This window comes from Watersipora subatra, chromosome 7 (genome assembly GCF_963576615.1).
Source record: "Watersipora subatra chromosome 7, tzWatSuba1.1, whole genome shotgun sequence".
In the NCBI taxonomy this organism is placed as follows: Eukaryota; Metazoa; Bryozoa; class Gymnolaemata; order Cheilostomatida; family Watersiporidae; genus Watersipora; species Watersipora subatra.
Window position 1 is genome coordinate 48132406 of NC_088714.1, and position 25199 is coordinate 48157604.

General features: G+C 34.8%; 1 protein-coding gene across 2 annotated transcripts in view; it reads right to left on the reverse strand.

Annotated features, from left to right (window-relative positions):
• The window catches only part of LOC137399569 (zinc finger protein 296-like), a 63591-nt gene that overhangs the window by 27537 nt on the left and 10855 nt on the right, over window positions 1-25199 (reverse strand). For both annotated transcript variants that reach the window (XM_068085747.1, XM_068085746.1), the window contains exons 3-5: window positions 19525-19650; window positions 4861-4933; window positions 76-106 (exon numbers count right to left, since the gene is read on the reverse strand). In XM_068085747.1, the coding sequence (XP_067941848.1) occupies window positions 76-106; window positions 4861-4933; window positions 19525-19650 (230 nt within the window). The remainder of the gene's footprint in view (window positions 1-75; window positions 107-4860; window positions 4934-19524; window positions 19651-25199) is intronic.

The window sequence follows — 25199 nt, forward strand, 5'->3', positions numbered from 1 at the left end:
GAGAAAAGAAGAAAAGTATAAGCTGAATATGTATATGCATACTAAAAATGCATAATATATGAAGAGTATACTTACTCTGCCACAAAGAGAAGAGAAGTCATCAGAGCTGCAAGATAAAAGTTGAAGAACTTTAACGTGAGAAAAACTGCATACACAGGTCGGACTTAGGCTTTAACTAGCCTCTTTCATGTTACACTGTTTTAGACGACCAGCATTTAGTTTCTACCCCTCAGATGACAATAAGATAAAGGAGACTAACATTGATAAGAGTATGACACAGCTTGCAGATAATCTTACTAGAATGAAAGTTCACCAAAATACGAGGGTAGTCAGCAAAGTGGCAATGTGGCCTCGTGCAAGACTTATCATATGTATAGCTAAGTAGGATTGGTAAATATACATAGTACAGTAAGCGCTTCTACAAAGTAAATAATCTGTTCAAGGAACATTTATGTTATAGGGATTTTACGTAATAAGAATAGTAAAATACATTTGAATTGCCTAATCCGTTCCAAGATCTTTCCAAACTCACTCCTTTGGCCATGCAAAAAAGAAGAAACTTGACTAGTTGACTTAACTGTTATAATTTGTTGGCTGTACCATAACTGCAGTATTATTGGTTTGCATCGACAACTTTTCTCCTTTTTTTGATCAATCTTACTGGTTTCATACACCATGTTTGCGGTAATTTTACAATAAGTTGATGGGGAACACACATCTCACAACGGTTTAATTTTTTCTAGCAAGCGAAGTCTATTCTGCAAAGTAAAACTAATAGCAAATATTTTATGTCTACAATGAAACAGAACAAAATATTTTTACTATAAAAAGCGGTACTACATGTCCATCGCCTATCTGTACTCAGGGGTCAAGGCTAGGATAAAAGGGTGCTTTCGACGATACTCCAACTCATCACATTCAGATTGGTAGACTGACGCTGTAACGCCTGCGTCAATCGATCGTCTTTGTATTTATGAACGATTGAGCAGCTATCATATTTTCTGTTTTATCGGCAGATCTGACGATATATCATGATGAATTAGAATGTCGCCAAAGTTGTACATTTGTACATATAATAGATATAACGCCATAACGTCACATCGGTTTTTCTTTCACAATCTAATCGAATTGGAGAATTCTCCGACTTGACACTACTTGATATGGAATTTTTTACGGGTAGAAGCAATCTGGAATTTACGTTATAGGAGGTATATGTTATAGGAGCTACTACTGTATGGTAATTGCTAGGATAATGTAATGGACTTTGCTCAGTGTTTGTTGATTGCATAGGGCAAATTACTTTAGTCTCTGTCCATTGCTCTAACTTTTTTACCGCGTGTATTTGTTCTGAGACATATTTAACACGGTAAAAGTTTAGATTTTTAATACTAATTTGACTTTTGAGTGGAGTCAAGTAAAATCTAAGATAGTGGAATAATTCTTTCTAAGCCAATTGTCAATGATCATCTGCAATGAGCAGCAAAGTGCCAAGTGATATGTATAAAATCCATACCATAATAGGATTAAAATATAATTCACATTACTAGTTTTACATGCAAGGCAGTTTAAAAAGTTAGTGTATGGGTAGTTGTGTGGAAACTCTTATAACCAACCCATTGACCATCAAGAGTACCAGATTTACAGAAAGGGGTAAGCCGTTAACCTCGGATATCAATGACAATGATCATATTAGATAACGCAAGTTTCTCGCTCTATGTATATTGCATTTTGGTAAATTGCAGCGTCGGAGAAGTTTCTACTTACTGAATACCTACTGGAGATAACCATCCCAAACCTCATGTTTGTTGAGATTATGTTTGTTACAAGCATTTCTTTGAAATCTAACAACAGTTGGCAAGATGCCAAATATTGAGCTGCAGGGGTACTTGAGCAGGATAATGACTGGCCCGCTTGACCGAGTTTCAACTGACCACAACACTGAGCCAAGGTGAGTCCTTTTCATAGCTTTAGGCCATTAGTGGTTGATAGTCATAATTCCGCGTTAGTAAAATATTGGAGCTTATGCACGAATGAAAAGCATTTCTCAGCATATTTAAACCACGCAATCCATAAGCCAACCCAACCCTGATAGCAACCAACCCTGATAGCTAATGGCAATCAGAATCGGAGAAAATTGAAATTCCAAAGAATGATGCAACTGTATATATATATATATATATATATATATATATATATATACAGTGAAACGCGGCTAACTCGACCTTCACGGACCGAGAGAAAGTGTTCGAGTTATCAGAGTGTTAAAGTTATAAGAACACTGTCACAAGTGCATGTATTTATCAGTAGATACATGTATATATACAAATTATATACCAATCAAAAGCAATGATTGCTTGTTGCAAGTTAAGGGGCCTCTCATGAAATGTTTTAACAATTTTTATCAGAAAGTATAAATATTTTTCTATTACTTGAAATTTGTTTGTTTGTTTTAGGTGATGTGACTGCCAGGACGTTTTCAGATTAAAATAGGCAAAAACTAAAGGCAAAACGGTTGAAACGCTCAGAAAAAAAGATATATTTTTCTTTTGAGCGTTTTAACAAAAACCAGTTTTGCCGATTTTTCTTTAAGTTTATCTGAAGGTTATCTTGCTTCTCCTTGCTTACAGAAGGCTATCCCCGAGCAGATGTTTGGTAAAATTTGATTTTTTGCAAACCTTTAGAAAAGTCGGTGAAGGTTGACTTGCAACAAAATTCCCATTACAGTTATTTAGTATCAAAAGATTCACCATGTCTTACTCTGTTGCGTTGTAGGTGCCAAATATGTGGAAATGTGATTATAAGCTCTTAAAAGCTAAAAAACGAACAGAAAATCGCAGCCACACGAGACCGCCGTAGTTTGGATTCCCTTTCCAAAATGACTCAAATGTGATGTAGTTGTGAGAGATGGTTTCTGTTTACACTTTCTTGCAACCTTATTCGTCGAAATATTTTCACAAATATACTTCACGCATTCAATAAAACTATGTCTATTGTTCTTACGCGTCTATTTTATCATCATTGTAATGCTGTCACTTTTAGCACTGATATCTTATAGCTTACCGTAAAAAATCGATAAACTTTTTAACTTTAGCTCGAAGGAGTACATATCATTGTCTGATAATCATGACGAGCCTGTTCGTCACCTGTGATAATCGAAAAGTGCTGCAAAAATTATTTGCGAAGTATTGGGTCACATGATCAGATTACGACTTGACGATTGAATAATGCCGTAACAAAACTGTAAAGTAGAGAGCATCTATATTTGATACGGGGTCTTCGGTACAACCCGAAGTGTTTGTCATAAACTAATACTACGATAAGTTTTATATTGAGCTTTGTATTGGCCTTTCAATTCACGTGAGAACATACGTGACAAGACGATAACCAAATTTCGTGGTTACGTCATCGGAATAAAGAGATTCCAATCTACGGCAACTTTTCGTTTTTGAGCTTTTAAGAGCTTGTAATCACATTTCCACATATTTGGCACTTACAACACAACAGAGTAAGACATGGTGAATCTTTAATGTGAATTTTGTTGCAAGTCAACCTTTAAGGTAAGTTTTAGTATGTATTTTAACCATTTTACCAAACTTCAACTTTTTCATCGGCTAAAATTTTATCACCTTATCTGTTTCTGGTTTCGTTTTCACTATTACTAATAACTCTGAACTGATAGAGATCGCGCATCGAATCTCTTTCAAGCCATGTGGGAAAGATTTCGGCGAATAGCACATCGGCATATTCGTTATTCAGACGTATTTAACACAACGACAGCGAAAATGGCAAATTTTTTTTGTTGAAATGGTATGGTGAGGGCGAAAGAAACATAGTCTCCTACATCGTAAGGTGAAAAAATCGTATAATAGAGTCATTGTAACACGAGGTCCCACTGTACACACGAACGCAAACTCTAAAAGTGGATTTTTCACATGAATTCAATGTATTTCTATGATTTTGATGATAGATACCATCTATACTTTGACGCTACCAAAAAAGTAACTTTTATTATGTGTTGTATACTTTGAGATTTCATGAGTATATTTTGTTTCTAATGGTCTATGACGCAAACCGAATAGCAAACAGCAAATGAGTCTTGTATCTTTTGCCTGTTGATAGCTACCTTCAATCCATCTAAATTAAGCTAACGCGATTTGCTAATTTGTTAATTTGTTCTCCAGCAACTCTATATTTACTATTTATGTAAATATTTAGTGTAATATGAGTACCTTTTATGCTCGTTTTATTAGTCATTATTCAAAATTAGTCATTATAAAAAAATTGTTATGCACAAACTATTATCTCCAACGGCTGTTGAATAATGAATTCTATCGGCTAACAACGTCAAAAAACAGATGCTGCATTGCAGTTTAATTGAATGATAAACTCACACAGCAGTTAGGAAATTTGACTGGAAATGCTGCCTGAAAATTTACTCTTTGTGGTTGCTTACATGGTTTAATTCCTTTCAGAAACACCAGAACGACCAGAATTTCTGGATCTCTTCCATTGAAACACATGCTCGCACTAATATTAGACCTTGACAAAAATAACATTATTTTTCAAAATTTAACAATACATTATGGTAAGTCTAAATAGAACAGAAAATTGCAATGGTACACATCATGATAAAATATTGCTGCAAATACAGATTTAGAAAAAGTACATTACATTTTCAGATTTAATAAAAAATGCATGAACAACTGATTTTAAAAATTTTCCCTTTGCATATTAGAATCCCTTTGCCCATACTCATTTGTGAGTAACCAACACCATTTGAACACCTTTTATTTAAAAGCTATAGCCAAACGGTTTAGTCTTCAAAAGACAACTTATACCATGATCAATAAAAGGTTGTACCTCGAGTGGTGCTGTGGTCCATTCAAAGTGAGAGAGTCGATCTGATACTGCTGCCTAAACTGTGCGTTGTGAACTGAAACGAGAATTGGGAAGATTGTTAGATAAATTTTCAGCCCATGTCGCCATGGATAACACAATGCAACACATATAGTTTACTTCAGAGATGCAAGGTAGTCTGAGAATCATGACTTTTGGCAGACTGAAATCAAACAATTTTATCTGCAATTGGAAAATAATAAAAAAGTTATTAGTTGAATTTAGTAGAAATTTATCACAAAGCATTTGTGAAAAACCTTGCTCACATCAAGTTTAGGTCCCGTACCAGTTTATCAATACTGCAGCAAGATTGGCGTTATTATGATTGGATAAATTGGTAATGTGTTGACGCGCGTTAAATTTTCACAATATTTGGAACTGGTTGATTCGCCAAAGCTTTGAGAACTGCAATAGCTGTTTCAAGTGATCCATTGTCATCCATTTATATTTACCAGCAGTTTATTACTGTTATTTGAAAAAAAATGTTTACTAGCAATCTACAGCATTTGGTAATTATTGAAATACTGAGCATTAATAAATCAGCCATGAATTGAGCAATTTATGCCAAAATTCTCTAAGTAAAGAATTTACTTTCTTCAGAAAATATTTTGAGGGTGACTTGTTTGACAGAACCACTACCAGAAGGTTAGATTAGATTTAAGTAGATAATTTTTTTTTCTATGGCTGAGGATTTTTTAAAATTAGTGAGTATTGCTTTAAAACAAATTATTCCTGCAACTTGGCAATTGAATATAACGCAAATATATTGTATTTATAAATCAGACACGAGGAAGCACAAACAAGAACTTCACTTTACAATACCGAAGTTTATTGCATGTGCAAAGTCTATTTATGTATATTTCAAGGAGTATTCATTTATTTACAATGTCCTAGGATTTTTGTTGATCTATTGGATCGACCGATCCATCTCTCAGCTCATTAATGTAAGTGTGCAGATCTTTGACTTCGACAGCATATTTTACTACTGATATCTAGAGCTTTTTGTTCCAGGGTTGGGATATGACCTTTGGAGAGTAATTTTAGACTCTTTAGGATCTTGAGCATCAATGACATTTTAAAATGGCAGCTCCTGAGTTGCCACGGTAACTTACAGTAGCAGTAAATGTTCATCTATACTACACTAGATGTATCTAACGTGCTGATTTTTGATTTATTTTGAAATTGCTTCTGTGCAAGATTTACAAAAACGTTATTTTGAAAAATCGGGTACTTATATACAATCTTGGTATAAGGGCTACTTACAATTCCTTCGGCAAAATTCCATGATTATAGTGGTTTCAAAACAGACCATGGGGTTAATGAAACTACAACTAAAAAGGGTTTTTCATCACCAGTGGCCTTTTAAATTCTTAAATCGGCAATACGAAAATAGGGAGTTTGTAATGCTTAATTTATAATAATTGCCAGTTAGGCAAGTATGATGCTGGTTAAACTCAAGCTAGTAATGTTTTCGGCAATGACTTAATGTTACCGTAGTAGCTATAAATGATATTAGTTTCGGTAGTGCCAAACAGTGGTGGTGGTAGAGCTTGAGTATAATTAGCTAAAAAGCAATTCCATCTTGTGTTAATGTGTTTTCAGCATTTAATTTAGCTGTTACAAAAAACCCATATGGCAAGGCAAGCGACTATGCCCTGAATAAACGAAGAATCTTTATATAGAATAGAAATGTGAGTTGAGGAAATGATTATGATGTCAACATTGACCAGTCCAAGCAAAAGTTCAACAAACCTGATTTAAACACAATTACTCTAAATGCTCGCCCTAACTTTAACTCCAACAAATTGCAGCACAGGGTATAAGATCTTGGTAAGTTATTTCAAGCAATAGATATACATGTAGAGAAATTTATCTGCTTTGTAATGCGTATTTATTTAGGGATTTACGACTAGTTACAGGTAAGTTATGGGAGCTTTCTTGCAGCCATGTCCATGGTTCAAATTGTGCTACTAATTGGCTTGGTATGATGGTAGCAAAATGATTACATCCTAACATGTCCATTTAGTCAATAAACTACCAAAGCTCACTTCCTAATATGCTAGGAATCAAACCTTGCTAGGTTTCAAACTATCAGCTTCCTGGTGTCATCGGTCACAATGGACAGCTAGCTACTAGTAACTACCCAAACATTTATAAACAAATATCCAACAGGCTTGATTCAAACGAAATAACGTTCTGAAAATTCCATTCTAGGGCTATTAGTGACAACTTAACTAGCATTGCAGCAAGTGCTAACCATGAATTGATAAAAAAGACCGGTTCCAGGAAGTGCATAAACGAGAAAAGCGTTTAATAAACTGCAAACAAACTACAGTGAAACCTTGCTATATGAAGATAATCTTTTTTGAGATTTCCTGTGTATATTGCAACAAATATATAAATACAGTGGTACCTCCATTCTCGAACATAATCTGTTCCAGAAAGTTGTTCGAAAACTGAGTTATTCGAGATTCAAAACAACTTTCCACATTAGAATTAATGTATGTCAATTTTAATCCGTTCCACGTCGAGAAAACAACTTAAGTAAGGTATTTTTTAACAGTTTACACCATAAACTGTACTGTATATTGCATACTATAAATAAAAACGAGTGTATATTGATCGTGTTTAATTTTAATAATAGATTTTCTATCTATGACAAAGAAAAAAGAGAAAAAAGTAAACATTGTGTGTTTTGCTCTTAAAACATCGAACACATTAAAAGTTGAGATACAATACCAAATATTGCACAGATTGATAACGAAACAGCAAAAAATGCAACAGATCAGTTACACCAAAAATCGTGTGAAAAATAATATATAAACAGAAATGGCACATTTACTTCGTTTACAGCAACAGTTTACTTCATTTCTTTAAAGATGTGGTTGTGTCAAAAAGGTCGATTTAATGAAATTAAGACCAATAAAAGGCTAAAACATCAGCTAAAATTTGATATCATTTTTGTCTTTGTAGACTAACACTGTCCTGAGATATATGCGTTTGAATGAGGCCATCTTTTAAAAGCTCAGATTCCAGCGAGTGCTTCATTCGTGATGTAACGAGTGATACATCTGAAAAGAGTCCACGAGTGATAAATATAAGATCGCTTTATTAGCCAACCATCAGCATGAAATTTTTATATAGGTCATAATAAATGCTATCACTCGTAAAACGCGTTGTCTGTAATCTCAAGTTTAGGGATTTTACTTTATTATATCGCATCGACATTTACTAAATTAATTAACATCGTTACTTTAATGAATTACTTGATCGACACATTTTATTGACGAACAACAGAATTGTAAAACTGCTTCCAGTTACTGCGAAGGTGACTCCGAGTTTTCTGAGCATCAGGTGGGTAAAGTTTGGGGTAGACTGCTTATAGTTAAAGCTGACAGGCATCAGCAGCGTTATGCTACACAGGAAACTAGAATGGAGGTAAATTTATCTTTTACTTTGAGTTTTCTATAGATATATACTGTTGTGTTTACATTCACCTTATATTTCCCTGTTTGAGGCTATAATGTAATTTCATGTGCGCCCTACATGATACGGATGCACAGTGAGTTCTTGACGGCTTCTTTTTAATCCATAGCATCTAGCAATACAATGGCTTAGATTGATGAATATACTAAAAGTAATAATTTTATTACTCATGAATACATTTACTAATTAATAGAATTATAACTTTTTGCTATCACCAACCATCGTTTTATAATTTTTTATCATTTCACCTAGCTATATTTGCTTTAAATTGTCTTTGGGAGTTTTAGCTAGTAAATTAGATTTATGATTAGACTTTAGATGTTCACTTTTCACTTGCAGAAAGTGAAGAAAACGATTGATCAATTCACATCTTTAACTTCCAGAACCAAAGCTTCGAATCGTTGGCTTGGCGTACTTATGCTTTGTTAAACATTTATTCATTTTTAAAATTACACTCGCAATCTATCTAACTACCAATTTGAAAGCTTTTAGTAGATCCCCGTTAGAATGACATATCTATGAATGACATATTTATTGCATTTATTTTATTGATTACAGGATGTTTATGTTGCCCCACCAGTGAAGCAGCTTTGTCAGTGTGGATACTGCCATAAATGGGAAAGAGAGACTTGAATGTGTGCTGCATAAACCATGATGTTTTGTTTGAGTTTACTGCAGGAGATGAATTTGTCCTATTGTATGAGCTGAAACTATGTGAGTGGCCACGACTTTGATGGATATTTTTAATAAAAGCTTTATGCGAAGATGAAAATTTTTTGCTCGTAGAAATTATATAATAAAATAATATTGTTGAAGATAATGCAAAACATGATTTGCAGAACATTGAATACATCATAGCCCCATTGACACCTGTGCTAAAATCTTGTCTGATAGATGGCTTTATGAAGTGTAATCAGAGCTGTATCACAGGTACTTTTGCATAGCTCGACCATTCGTTTAGTACTTGAATCAACTAATCAAATGTGACCAGTGAATTTTTTTCTACAAATTGATACTAATAATGACTCGATAACGTTGACAATTGACTATACAATGTACATGACTTTAAGGGATATAGTGGGTTTTGCCACAAGTTCTTTTCAAAAATGCAGCTTGCTTATTTTACTTAGTAAGAAACTAGCTTTCGGTGTGGTTAGCAACGGAATTAACTGTGCCGATACAAATACCTTATTCTACATAGTTTGCTTGAAATAATAACCGTAGACCGGTAGAATTGGTAGTCGGTCCTAAGATGTTTACACAGTATTCAGAGGAAACTAATATGACAAGTTTTTAATTTCCCTTGTTTGAGGCATTTGAGACATTGATAATAATGTATCTGTAGCTGAATTAAAAAACTTTCTTCTAGCCAGCATGAGCAAATACAAGATAAAATATATGCCAATAGAGCCGCGTAAGACTAGACTTACCGCAATAGTCAATGTGAATACGAGAGATAGAGACAGACTGTATCACGCGTTACATCATTTTGGGCAAGTCTGATTTTTCTGGCAAGACTTTTTTTCTGATTTTAATCTTCAAATATCTTGACAATAAGACCACTTAACACAACATACAACATATCAACTGATAGACAAAGAAAAATACTTTCTTTTAAAATCAACTCAAATTTGACGCAACCACATCTTTAAAGGAGAATAATCATCTAAAACAATTTAGGGTAACTCGACTAGAAGAGTTGTCTCCCTACCAAATCTCTTGGGTAGTGGAGATGGTTCCTGTTTTTTTAAAATGATTTATGAAGCGTAACTTGCTTCTCCCTTTCTTAACGAATATTTTCATGCTGTTTATGGAGCTGTTCTGAAAGTTTAATTCCAATGCGCATGTTCCGGTTTGGTCAAAAACCGTATTTATGTTCGAGGCCCGAGACGAACAAATCTCAAATTTTGTTGTTGAAAACCGAGTTGGTCAAAAGCTGAAGCGTCCGAGAACCGAAGTTCCACTAAACGCTGTATTTTGCTTAATTAATTTCCTATTTAAAAAACTTACTAAATATATAGAGAATTATGTATTGTGTTAAAACATATGCCTCACCTGAAACTAGTCTAATTGCACTAAAAAAAGTCTAAATTAGATGCAAAAATCCAAATATATAAAATAACAATCGATAAAAAATGCTTCTAATGTCACTTCACCTTCACATTAAGGAGGCTTATTAAAGTGCAACCTTGGCGACACAGAAAAGAAAGAGACATGGGCGGAAATAGTGATAGAGATATGGAGCTAGTCTAACTTTGACTACGGGAAGTTTAAACTGACAAAACTTATTTATATTTTTGGCAAAGAAACTGATACAAAATTAATTTACAATTTGACTCTGTCAAGGCTGCTCACTTGACTTATTAAACGCAAGGAACTCCATAAACAAAACTTGTTGCATTCTGTTAAGGCTGGTGGAGAAGCAGCTGTAAACAAGAGTAAAAGCTGGTTCACACTATATCACCGTATCTCGATGTTGATGCCACAATACTTCCTTGATCGTCCATGATAACCATGTTCACACTATCACAAACCCATCCCCGTTTGTATCAGGAAATACTCGGTGACATTTATCTTTTTAACTTTTTGCAAAGAAACTTCTTTGTTTTCGTGTGCGAGAATAAAAAACTAGTCTTGCAGCGACTATCATAAACGGATATGAATAAATCGCGCTATCCACGACCGCGAGTTACTGTCGCCGAAATGGTTCACATTTGAAAGACGATCGTCGATGCTCGGCATCGGTTGATAGCTGCAAACTTTCCCGACGTGTCCGCGATGCTTCATCGATGTCATCAATTCACAGTTCATATATCGACAATGAATGCAAAAGGGAAACGCTGACAAACGGTGACACAGTGTGAACCGGCCTTAAACGAGCCTTACTCAATGTTATGATATGAATGATGTTATGATATAATGAAGGATATTTCATTTTTGACAGTTTTAGCTCAATAATAGCCAACAATTTGAAATACTGTAGAAATGAGAAAGAAAGATATATATATATATATATATATATATATATATATATATATATATGTAGAGTAATTTGGAATAAAAATTTTAAACTAGTAAAAGATAGCTGAGAAATAAAATTTCATATTCTATTAGAAGTTTTTTAACCTTCTGATGTGTCGGTATACCATTTGGCACAAATTGACGGAAGTTCTAGATGCTTTCGACACCACATTCGCAAACATGACTCGGTATCGTAACCATGTTAGAGCAATGAAATAATCTTTGAATTACTCCAGTTGTAGGCTTTAAAATGGCATTTTCAATTTTCAAACGGCGATTTTAACATTTCAAAATATTTATAGGCAACAAAGCTCACAAAATTAACTTATGAAAATATTACAAGTCTGAAAGAAAAGAAAGAAATATGGCCGCAGTTAGAGTATGTGAGCTTTGTAAATAAACCTAACTTATCTATATACATTGTTTGCTATATTTGATATTTTTCATTTTATTTTCTACAGATCAGGCCTAAAAAGAAACAATGACTTTCCATGTTTCAAGGCTTATGCCACCACACACTAACACGATAGTTATGTTTTGTCAAGCCCTGATTTCGTGCGGAGGTTATCAGCCTTTCTTAGTAAATTGAAACCTGCTTGGAAAATGGTAGTCAAAATGGTAGACTACAGTGACTACTGGAAAACATGAGAGGAGGGCCAAGCATACCAACTTGGCCGAGTCGATGATACGTTAAGTTACGTAATAACTATAAGATATTATTTTACTAGTGAGCTTGCATCTGTCATAAAAGTGTCACGTAGGCAAAAAAAACAACAGACAAAGGGAGGCATGGGTGATTGAGTTTTGCGATTATGTAATAGGAATAATTACTTTACAAGCCAGATGGTGAGCCAACAGCAAAGCAGATGAACCGGATCATGGACTTCACCACCAAATGACAACTTTTCATGATAAACAAGAGGATAAACAGACAAAAAAGGATGTTTGTATCAACCAGGAGAAATATATCCATGTGTCAAGGATTAGCAAGAATCTCAAATGCCAGGCATTTTTTGTTAGGGCTCTGTGAACCACAATAGACTAAAAACAACACAATCTACATGTAAGGTAGAACCCATCGGAAAATCTGTCAATTTTTCATGTTTGTTTAGATATCTCAAGAGGTTGTTAACACTTGTTACAATGGCGTTTCTCTCTCTTCCTGACCTTTCTACCTCCTAACATATCATTAGCAAGTATCAAGTAACACCCTACTAATTTTAACTTGCACCCATAGATATAGTAAACCTAGTTTACTATATCTATGCTTGCACCTAATATCTATCATGGAAATGGTTCTCTCATATGTTCCTACGCCTAATATTTATCATAGAAATGGTTGTCTCATAGGTTCCTATGCCTAATATCTATACAGATGCCTATATCTAATATAGATATCTATATCTAATATGAATGTCTATCTAATATCTATCTATATTAGATAGATATTACATATCTATCTAATATAGATAGATATTAGATATCTAATAGATATCTAATATCTGTCTAATATCTATAAAAGGAGCAGTGTCTCCATTCTTGGTTATCCTACTATTTTTTATTCCGATGTTTGCGGAGCGCTAGATACCAAACACCAGAAATTCTTCGCTTGAGTAGTGTAGTGACATCTAACACCTATTGAGTCTATATTCTTCATGTATATGTGAACACTGAAAATACAAATTTGAATGTTTCCATGTAATCTGAATACTGAAAGATTGTTAACGTTCCATAGTCTTCTTAACATTTAACAGCTTGAGTTAGTAGAAAAGTGAAGGCCTGGTATGCATCAATAATCAGTAACCTTGGCATATATGCACTAGCAAGGCTCCCGAGGCAGCAGTTATGCAACAGGAATTATGACCATTTTGATTAGGGCAAGGTCGGCAACCGAATAGGGCAAGGACGAATGGAGACCACAGGGGATGAATAAATACAATTCTATAGCCATTCAAAGGAGTGCATGTTAGTAAAACATAAATATTGTAAACGGCAACCATTGACTATCCTGTGCCTAGGTCAAAACAATGTAATCTGCTGCCTCACTCTGGAGTAGTCACACTAGGATGTATATGATGTCATCTTCCATGAGTGTCTGACTATAGGTCCAACTGAACTAACTCCCAGACAAAGTTATCATTTGCTAGACCTGAAAGATTGTTGCCACAGACCAACTGCGGATTGACAAACATTCGCTGCTTCCTCGTGTTACCTAACAGGCAAATAGTTCTCAAAATTGGCAGGAGTATGCACAGGCATTCACCTTTATAATAAAACTAGTCTTGGTTTTTAATTTAGCTTGGCGCCAATCAGCTCAAAATAGTATTATTGTTCCCTTAGGATTCCATAAAACTCATATCTCTCAAAATTGTAACAATAGTTTTCAATGAACCATAGAATTCAGGACATAGGTCAAAAATATTGAAACAACACAGGTGATTCATGCGAATTCTGTGGTTGCGATGCATGATGGTCAAATGACACAACATTTTTATGTACATTCTGTGATTACAAATGCTCTAGGATTCGAACAAATAGCTCACTAAGAGTTGCACACCGAGTTTCCTCCCATTGGTGAGCAAACACTTCTGTTTTTTTTAGGAGCAGGCTTTACATAGCTAGTTCGACAAGCTAGTTTTGTAGTTCTGTTCTTAAGCGATGTTTGTGACTGGTCAATCATTGCATTTACATACTCTAAACTCTTAAGACTGGTTCACACTATATCGCCGTATGTTGGCATTAATGCCACAGTACTTCGGTGATCGTCGATGATAACAATGTTCACAATATCTCAAACACATTCGCATTTGTACCAGCAAACACTCCGTGATGTAGTGTTCTCATTTTTCTTTTTAATTATTTATGAAGAAACCTCTTCGTTTTCACATGCTTGAATCAAATACTAGTCTCGCAGTGACTATCGTAAATGGAAATAAATAAATCACGCTATCAGCTACTGTGAATTACAATCGCCAAACTTCTTTACATTATAGGCTACAGGCGATAGTCGACACTCAGTGAAATTTGGGAAAGTTTAAAGGTATGGCCACATGCGCCGATATTTTCATTGGATTCGACTGAAATCACGAAATGAATGAAAAACAAAGAATTATCCGGCTGAAATTCACAAATTGTCAGCGCTGTGCATACATACCGAAATCGTTGATGAAATGCTTTTAATTGGCTAAAAAAATTATTAGAGAGCGCGATTTTAGCAGCTTTCGCAATTGGTATAGTCCAAGACATGTATTACGACACGCAATAAAATTACCGGTGCAATTCAACATAGTGCATACGATGCAACTGTCTAGATTGCGCTATTGTTGGTTCTTTATCGTTTGGACACCGTGGCTATGAATCGTTTCTTTTTTAATAATAACAACTTCTTTTTTAGCTGCAAAAGTTCTGTTGTAGAAAGAGATGCCATCTTTAGCACAATCAAGTCGTATTTTTTGCGTGTCGCGTTATGTGCCTCAGACTACATGGATCGCAAAAGCTGCTAGAACCGTGTTTGCTAATAATTTGTTTAGCTAATTTAAAGCGCTTTGTCGCCGATTTCGGTGCGCATGCACAGCTCTGACAATTCTGTGAATTTCGGCCAAATAATTCTGTTTTTCATTCATTTCGTGATTTCTGTCGAAACTAACAAACAAATCGGCATGTGTGGCCGTGCCTTAAAGGTTTACTTGCAACAAAATTCATATTACAGTAATTTGGTATCAAAAGGTTCACTATGTCTTACTCTGCTGTGTTGTATGTACAAAACATATGGAGATGTGATTACAAGCTCTTAAAAGCTCAAAAACGAACAGTTAATCGCAGCCATCACGAAAACGCCGTAGATCGGAACCTCTTTATTTCGATGACTTACTCAAGCATTGTGGTTAATGTTTTTGATTGTGTGAAATTAAAGGTCAATAAAAGGCTCAATATAAACGTCTCGTAGCACTAGTTTATGGCAAACACTTCGGGTTCTCCCGAGAAGCCCGTATCAAATACAGATGCTCGCTACTTTACAGTTTTGTTTTGACTTGGTCTTTCCGAACTATAAACCGCAACCCTATATAATCCGCATAGGCTCTATTTTCCAAAAACGATAATAAAACAATATATAGGCCGCACCTTTGTATAGGCCGCAGAACTCAGGGCAGTGCTATTTAACGCGGCAGCAACTTTGTTGTTTAAAACAGAACAAAGCCTAACAGCACTGTTTCGTATTAACCGATACTCTTTAACCTAGCGCCTAACGGAACGGTACCGTTAGGCATTGTTTCGTATTTTCTTTCACTGCTAAAGGCGCACTAACCGGAGATTCTGGTTAATGCGCCCTAGCGGTGAAAGAAAAAGCCACAGAATAGCCACACCCTTATATAAGCCGCATGGCTCAAATCATCAGAAAAAAGTAGCGGCTAATAGTTCGAAAAGTACGGTAGTCGTAATCTGATCATGTGACCCAAACTTCCTGCCAAATAACACAAATAATTTCTGCAGCAATTTTTGACTAGCAAAGGTGACCAACAGGCTCCTCATGTTTATCAGAAGATGATATGCACTCTTTGGGGTTGAAGTTCAAAAATATGTTACGGTATAGGTTTGGAGATATCAGTGCTCAAAGTGACAGCATTACAATGATGATGAAATAAACACGTAAGGACAACAGACATGATTTTATTGAATGCATGAAGTATAGTTGTGAAAATATTTCGATGAATGAGGTTGCAGGAAAATGTAAACCGAAGCCATCGTGTTCAGCTACGTCCCATTTGAGCCGTTTTGGAAAGGAATTCTAATCTACGGCATTTTCGTGATGGCTGCGATTAACTGTTTTTTTTAGCTTTTAAGAGCTTGTAATCAAAATTCCACATCTTTTGTACCTACAACACAGAAGAGTAAGACATGGCAAACCTTTTGATACTAAACAACTGTAATGTGAATTTTGGTGCAAGTCAACTTTTAAGGTATGGTCGCAATATATTTATGAACTATGCTTGATGTTTGGGAGATTTAAGCTGGGTGCTACAGCAATTTCTAGTAGTTTTTATTTAATCTTATTATGAACATGCTGACAGGGATAGAAAAAATGAGTATAAAATAAAACTGAAAAATGACAAGTGTGTGATTGCTAAAACATTAGCAGTTAGAAACTCCTATTTGTCCGTATCAAAGTACAGTAAAATTTGGATAACTCAAACTTCACGGGACCGAGCGAAAGTGTTCGTGTTATCAGAGTGTTCAAGTTATCAGAGCACTGTCACAAGGGCATGTATTTATTAGTAGATACATGTATATATACAAACTATATATAAATCAGAAGCATAGATTGCTTGTTGCAAGTTAAAGGGCCTCTGGTGTAAAGTTTAAAAAACTTTTATTAAAAAAGTATAGATATTTTTCTATCACTTGAGATTTGTTGTTTTAAGTGATGTGACTGCCAGGTCGTTCTCAGGTTGAAATTGACAAAACCTGATCGCGGTTAAAACACCAGAAAAAAGACATCTTTTTCTTCTGAGCGTTGTAACCAAGATCAATTTTGCCGATTTTACTTTAAGTTTATCCGAAGGTTACTACGCTTTTCCTTGCTTTCGAAGGGCTATCGCAAAACGGATGTTTGGTAAAATTTGAGTTGTGCAAGACTTTAGAAAAATCGTTAACAAAAATATTTAGCCGATGATGGTAATAACGACGCCTATAAAGAACTACTCAAAGTTGATGTTTATCTCTATGGCTTGGAATAAAGTTATATTCTAAAGTGATAACAACCATTCCGGTAGCTGTTGGGCAAAAACTGTTTGAGTTAACGATGCTGAATCGAGTTATCTAAAGCAATTTATCATTGCGTGGGAACGGACCAAACAAATCCGTTCGAGTTAACCATGTGTTCGAACTATCCGAGGGCGAGTTATCCAAGGTCGACTGTACTTCAGACCGTCAGCTTGACGTAAAACTGGAATGAAGTGAATGAATAATTTTTACTGTCACATTTTAATCCTCCAAATACCTTATCTGTACACTATTATAACCGAGCTGATACTTGTTTGTATTTATGTGAAGTCTCCCTCTTGTTTCTTGTTTTTCTCAGCTTAATCAACTTTTGAAATACTCCACATCTTTGCCCTGTAATTCTTTCCTAAGTATTTTATTGTTGAATTGACAAAATCTTAGCAAACACTTAGTAGACTTTATCCACACTTAGCTTGAGGATCATGCTATGCGAAGTGAAATTATTTTCTAGATTTACTTTTTATGTTTTGCTACATTATTTTTGCAACAAAATTATTATTGATCATTTTGTATTTCTCATACAAACACTTGCTTTCAATGAACTAATTCAACTAACTCCTATCATTTGTCAATAATACTCTGTACTTTGCTTATTACAATGCAGTTTACACTATGCGATTGAACGATGCAACTTCTATTGAAATATCTCAATTACATTTTAAACTGCAATGAAATGTGGCATGCAGTCAGACCTACCCATTTAAAAGAATGGTTTTATTTTTATGTTGGAGAATAACAGTTAATAATGAACAGCAAATAGGAGAATTGAGAGGTCTTCTTTCGTGAAATACCTATGAGCAAAAACAGTCCCCAGTAAATGCATAAGAAACACTTAATTATTGAAAAACAATTGCTATCTGCTATTGTTATGGACATTTCACTACTTTCACTCAGCCAAGATAAATGGCTAAAAATTATCACAAGTGAATTAGGAATAATCTAAGATTTAGCACACAAAAGGTTTTTGTGTGTGCCCTATGATCTTACCAAGCATCTTGTGATGGTAAGACCGCTCTTAAAATCATCTAGACTTAGTTATATCGAGATGGTCAAGCATAAGATGGTTAAGCATCTTTTCTAGCCTAGCCTACATTAAAAGTCTAGGACATGTGCTTTAGGTTTTTACTTTCATACAACTTAGGAGGAGCTGAAAATGATTCTTGGCCTCATAGCTATACTTGCTAAAGCTGGAACATCTCATACTACCGCTTACATCGTTTCATAGTCCTTTTTAAAACAGGAGTTATTTGATGGTTTGTATATATTAATTAATTAAACTACAAAAACAGTTCTACTTAAGCTGGTTCACACTATATCATTGATTTCAGTGTTGATGCCAAAATACTTCGGTGATCATCAGCAATAACAATGTTCACACTATCATAAACACACGCTGTATTTGCTTCCGTTTTTACTTTTCATTTTAATTTTCCTGAAGGAACCGTTTTCTTGGCGCACGCTCCAATCAAATATTAGTCCCGCAGCGACGAGCACTAACAAAAATACATAGATAAAGCTATCTACGAAAGCGAATCATCGCCAAAATGGCGCGCATTGCACAGGCCGGCGTCGATGCTCGGCAAAGTATTAGGAAGGTTTGACAGCTGCAAACTTTCCCGATGTATCGGCGTTCCTTCGTTGATGCCATCAGCTCACAGTCCACGTAGTCGATGATGAACGCCGAAAGGATAACGATAATGTAGTGTGAACCAGCCTTGAGAGCCAACTGATCAGTCAGGCAATAATAGTAGAACCAGCTGCAGGAAAATTGCAAGCGCCAAGTGGGATATTGGAAAGTTCATCATAAATTTTGACCATACAATAATCTCTACTTGCAAAAATCGCCACGCTGTGAGATGTGTAATTTTAGACACATGTCAAGTTAAGTTGCAATAAACCAATAATATAAGTATACACAGTAATCAGTGTATAAAAATATATTGAAACTTTCTGATTAAAAAGTTCAAAATATTTGTGACAATTTTTTTATCAGTAAACAAAACAACATTTTGTTTACTGATAACAGAAACAATGTCTTATATTTGATGTGGCGTTTTCTGATATACGGCATAGGATATATTATAAAGGACACCTTCAAAAGAAAACACAGAATTACTCAAGATAACAAGCAATATCTAAGTCTTCCGTGCTCAAATAATACCTTAAGAGGAACATTTGTTTCAGGATCTTGATTTAAATGGCGAGACTATACCAAGCATCAATCTGAATTGCCACAAATGACACCACCTTGAAGAATGTTCTAAACACCAGAAAAAAAAACTCAGAACTCAAAGTAGAAAAATAAATCGGTTTTAAAATGTTCAAGCTTAATGTCCATACCCAAGTCTTGACGTTGAATCTCCTGGTAGAGATGGAGACGATGGCCATCGTTTAGGTGCACAAGAAATTGCTTGCTGCCATCAGCAATGTAATCACAGTGCTTGCAGGCATACAGAGTCACATCTTCTGCAACAAAATGTTAAAACATTCATCAATCTTTTATCTGTAAAAGTAGGCATTCATGTGTAATAAGTATTTTATCACTATGTTTTCATGACGCGCATGATTCGCAAATTGGAGCCAATCTGCAAGTTAACGGCATCATGGAAACGGCGTAAATCCGCAAGATAAGTGGGTTTTGCAATTCGCAAAACTTTTATCGAATCCATTATACTTGCGAATCATGGAAACAACACTTGCGAATGATGTGCGTTAAAATACAGCGCCAGCTATTCAATTTTAATTATTTTCAATTTTTTAACTGCTCAGGTTATACTTTTGCGTCGTGTTTTTGTGCGCGTTTTTCAGTGCAGAATTATGTGAATTAAAAGTACTGTGCGTAGACCGAAAGTTAACTGGTACAATAATGGATAATGCAAAGAAAAAGCAAATGATAAGAATTGATATTAAACGTGAAATTATTGAAAACAATGAGAAAAGTGTACGCGTGATTGAGCTGGCTCGCCAATATGACAGAAATACATCCATAATATGCACAATTATTAAACAGAAGAATAATATATAGGACATTAAGCCTGCAAAAAGACTAACCATAGTTTCCAAGCGGCATAGCGATCTTTACGACGAGATGGAGATACTGCTCCTGCTTTGAATAAAAGACAAACAATTAGCCAGCGACAGCGCAATTGAAATGATACGATGTGAAAGGGCCGGTGCTATCTATCAAGACTAAAAAATAGACATTCGGACAAGTTGGTTAGTGGTTGCGCATTCATCCATTTTGACGACACTTGTGTTCGTCCTTTTTGCAACATGTTGAAAGGGTGACAAAGGCAAACATCCTTAGATAGGTTTCTCTTAAAACGACCGGCTGATCGTGAAAGCGAAACGAAGGAAAGATTAGCTAAGCCGTGGGAAGAAATTTAAAACTATGAAAGCCAAAGAAATTTCAATTGCGTCAAGTACAGAATAAAAGTTTGCTTTCAAGTCTGTGCATAAGAATCCAAATTTATCCAAATTTATCAGAGTCAAACGTTGTAATGAAGGATAACTTTTTTTTACCTCTTTGGCAAATGCTAGCGTTAGCTGCTATTGTATGTATTTAATTTTACATTTTAATCAATCACATTTTCTTGCATTATTTTTATTTGTTGCTTTTTGAAAGCATGTGGTAAATTAAGACAATTACCAACATGTTTTTTCTGTTACAATATCTTGTTTCAAGTGTTTTTGAATGTGTTTTTCATAGTATAGAAACCAATCAATATATATTTAATTGTTATATATAAATAAATTGTACCAACATGCGAGTAAATTGACATACGAGCTCAGTCCCAGAAAGCATTAAGCTCGCAAGTTGAAGTATGACTGTATTCACAGTATAGTATAATAGTGTACAGCATGTAGTACAATGCATATGTAGGCATGTTAGTTAAACCAGAAAATTGACTAAAACTGCTACCCCACCTATTATTACCATAGGCAGTTTTAACGAGGGTCGACTGTAATTGAAGAGCCGAGTACTAAAAGTACTCAAGTACCAATTTTGGCCAACTGCCGTTTTCACTGTAGAATGTTAAAGCATACACACTCAAGTCTAACAACACTAAAATAAGCATGAAAAAGTACCCAAGTCTTGTATAAATTACAAAGGTAAACCAAAAATTTCTACGCTGATACACTAAGTACCTAAGTTCACGAGCAGCAAATGAGATTAAGGCTATTGGGTCATATGATCACACAGCTCGGTTCAGAGCATTCAACAATAGCTGAGCAAGTAGATGAAGCTACTACTCCTGAACTTCTAACTTCAAGTGCTAAAAGAGGGCTAGAAACTCATCTGAATGGGCTAGAAAACTGTATTATTATGCAGGCTTTTAATCTGACAATGCTGTTCTTTATGTCTGATGTTCACCTGATCATTCTCATTGTCATCGTACATGAATAAAAGTGTGTTAATCCTTTGAAAAACCCAAGTTATTGCACTATAAGCACTCAAGTCAATAAAAAAACATCTCAGCTTTTTGTAATCCAATAGTCCAAACACATCTAAAGAACTTACAATGTGAATATAGTGACAGTTATGAGCCTGATAATGTGGGTAAAGGGTGCCTAGTGACCTGTCTCTGATTTCACGACAAGTTTCTAATATTAACTTTGCTTTTCTGCAGTAGGTCATTTTGTGACTTCAGAACTTTTAGCACTGGGCTCTTCAATTACTTATTAGATAATTCTAATAACTTTAATAATGAAAAGCCAATAAAGAGAAACAGCAAGTTACTTTTAATCATGTGACTGAACTAAGCTATAAACCCAAATTTTCACTAACTTTCTTCAGCGTTTATCGTATTGTAGTAGCTAGTAATGAACCAGATCTAGTGAACTTGTATAGCTTTGTGTGAAGTTTCAATGATCAGAAGTACTACTGACAAATTTGTTTAGCAGTAAAATAATTGTTGTTTATATTAAATTGGACCATACTTTTTGGGTGTTGGTCTAGTTGGTTTTCATAATAGCAAAATTGACTGAAAACTGAACAAACTAGATGTTTATTCATGCAGTTTCTAAATGGTGAATAATAGAAACTCACTTTGAATGAACAGACTATAATATGTCTAGCAAAATCATCCAATTATCAACTCGTGTACGCGCAGTTTTACTTTTACAGCTTATTAAAACTAGTCGAAATAAAATTGCATTGTTATTGCAGATATTATGAAGTTTAAGGCTTAGAAGAATAAACTTAACACATTTTAAAGGAATGCTGGGAAGCATGAACGGTTTGTAATAAGAAAATTTATTGTCAAAGAAGCAAGCCAATAATTTATGCAACATTGAAGTGATTATAACCAACTTTAGAATTCATGCTTTATTTTTCCTATTTTTTGAAAATTGGTTAGAAAGCTATTTTATCAAGAAAATGCTATTTTAAATGACAAAATATTCAAAGTTTATGAGACTCGATAGCCTCAAAATTAGCTGTTGAGTCCATTTCAAGAAACATGCTAAAGTGTATATATTTTAATGGCATCTGGGTCTAGTAAAACTTCTATGATAAATGTTTGCTTGTTTTTTACTGAATGCTATTGGGGTTGTGCTAAAACGGCTTACAACTTCACGTTGAACAGGACTCTTTGAGTTTTGCAGCCTAAGGTTGATTACCAATCAAAAACCTATTAATTTAATATTGCTAAAAACTTTGAAAAACAAATAAAAATCAGATGATATACCAGCACAAAACATTTTATTATCCTATTCACAGAGATTATGTACTCTTTTAGGAGTGTTACCTGTAAACCAAAGTGACACTATAGGGATTCCGTTCCTACACAGCTTCATAGTATGAGCAAGATAACTTTTGTAGATTAGGGTGCGGAATGAGCGATCGTTGAAGCCTGTGGTCTCCATAAACTTGGAATTATCTGATCAACACGATTGATTTTCTATTGAATTTAAGATTATCCACAGATGAGCCCAATAAAATATTTTGTCACGTCTTGAGCACATCTATACTTTGGCAAGTGTCAGATGTCATAGCCTACAAAGCCTTGAAGGTTTTCAGGCAGTTTTCAATGAAGCCTCCATAACTCAGTTATCTTTTACTTTGATATACCATGATCATTGCAAGAATGTCTAGTTCTTTTTACAATTGCAAGTGAAACCAAATATGCATACCTTATATGCATACCCCTATCTGTAGGGAACCATAAAGTAGCCATAGTCTTTTAAAATCTTTCACTTATGAGTAATAAACTACTTCAGCTTCTTAGAGCAACTTTCAAAAGTAGCCTGAACGATTGAAGTTATCAGAAACATCTTTTTTGATGTTCAATTTCTAATTGATGTTCCTTTGTACTTTTTGGATGAGATGGCAAGTATTCATTTTTACCATGGTATTTCTGTTATCACTAGTATTTTGCCATACTAAAATATTCAAAAATCTTATAGTGCCTGTGCTTGAATCAAGCCAGTTGAACAGTTGGTCGATAATCATCACAAGGAGCTATTATATTCTAGAAGTTGATCGTTTTGTACTTGAAAATGTTTTTGCCTACATTTCAGCATTCGAACCAGGCAAAATTAATGATGATGGACAAGCTGATATGATACAAAAGCGTTTCGAAGTCCATAGCAGCGGTAATTAAACTGATACTCTTTTGTAAAGCAAAATAGACGAGCTATCTATGTTTGCTGATAAAACACTGGATGCACAGCCAGCACCTGAGCTGACTATGATGATTTAGCATTAGCGCTTAATGGGCTAAACACCGTTGTAACAGCGTGTGGTCAAAAGGCAAGATGTCAGCAGTAGGTGCCTCAAAGTAGGTGCCTTTTATGCATGTTGCTTACGAAAGCATTGAACTTGCAATTTTCAAACAAGCCATCTATATTTAAAGTGGAAAATTCAGTAACAAAATAAGCAAATGATCACAGTTTTTAACCCTTTGACTGCCACATTACGTTGCGCAAAGTGCCCCAGTGCCGCAATCTTCACTCAAAAATACAGCATTTTGTTTTGGCTCTTGCTATGTTATTACTTGTTCTAGCACGCCTAAACTAACAATATATCATTAGACCTCTTCCAACAACAGAATATGAATAGTACCTGACTTGGGTGACCTAGCAAACCAGATAATACCGAATACAAAAAGCCCATTTTCTGCAATAAAAATACAACTGTCTGGGCTCTAGTTCATAATGTATAAATACTAGTCATATTTTGTTGTTAGCGTGTTAGGATAGCATAAACATAGTTTGAGAAAGCAAGAATAAATTAATGCAGTAATTTATGCAGAATAATATAATGCAATATGAATATAAAACAAATCCGGAATAGTCTTAGAAAAATGTAAGATGGACTAACAAATAAAATTATATCAAACAAAATAAAATTACAAATAGCAGAACCTCCCAAAATAAATGACATAGGGTTTCAACAAAAAGTCCTGAATTTAAACTAAAACAAATTGTAACAACGTTAGACAGAAACGCTTTAATAAAAATGAAAGGATTCGAATCATTGACTTTTCCAAGACATTTTTTTCTCTAGGTGTGATCAGCAATTAACGACAAATATAGTGTTTCCTTTTCATATTTTATAGGCATATAGAGGTTCATAGTGTGATGGAACTCAGGTTAAAGGAATAATCACAAAGTTTTGAAAACTAGATAGAAATCATTTGAAACATTGCAAAGTGTACATTACTTTGCCATTATCCATTTCTTTTACCACTGTAAATGAAATACTCATTTTGACTATTTAAAACTGCTTCAAAGGCAATCGACTACAGTGAATATATCGGGTTTGTAGATTTCTTTGAAAAAACATTCTCATTCACCAGTTGTCAAGTTTCATAGATTCCAAGCCTCTGCCGATTCGCAGAACTGCTAAAATCGTACCTGGTTAAGCATTTGCGCAGAAGCGCGAAAATGGTACCGGAACAGTTAAAGAGTATTTAAAACCAACCATGTTCTAAGTTGGTTGTTGCGGGTTTTGGTGGTTGTGGGTGTAGGCCTGCTTGTCGATGTTTAGGTTAAATTTTACATCCTCAAAA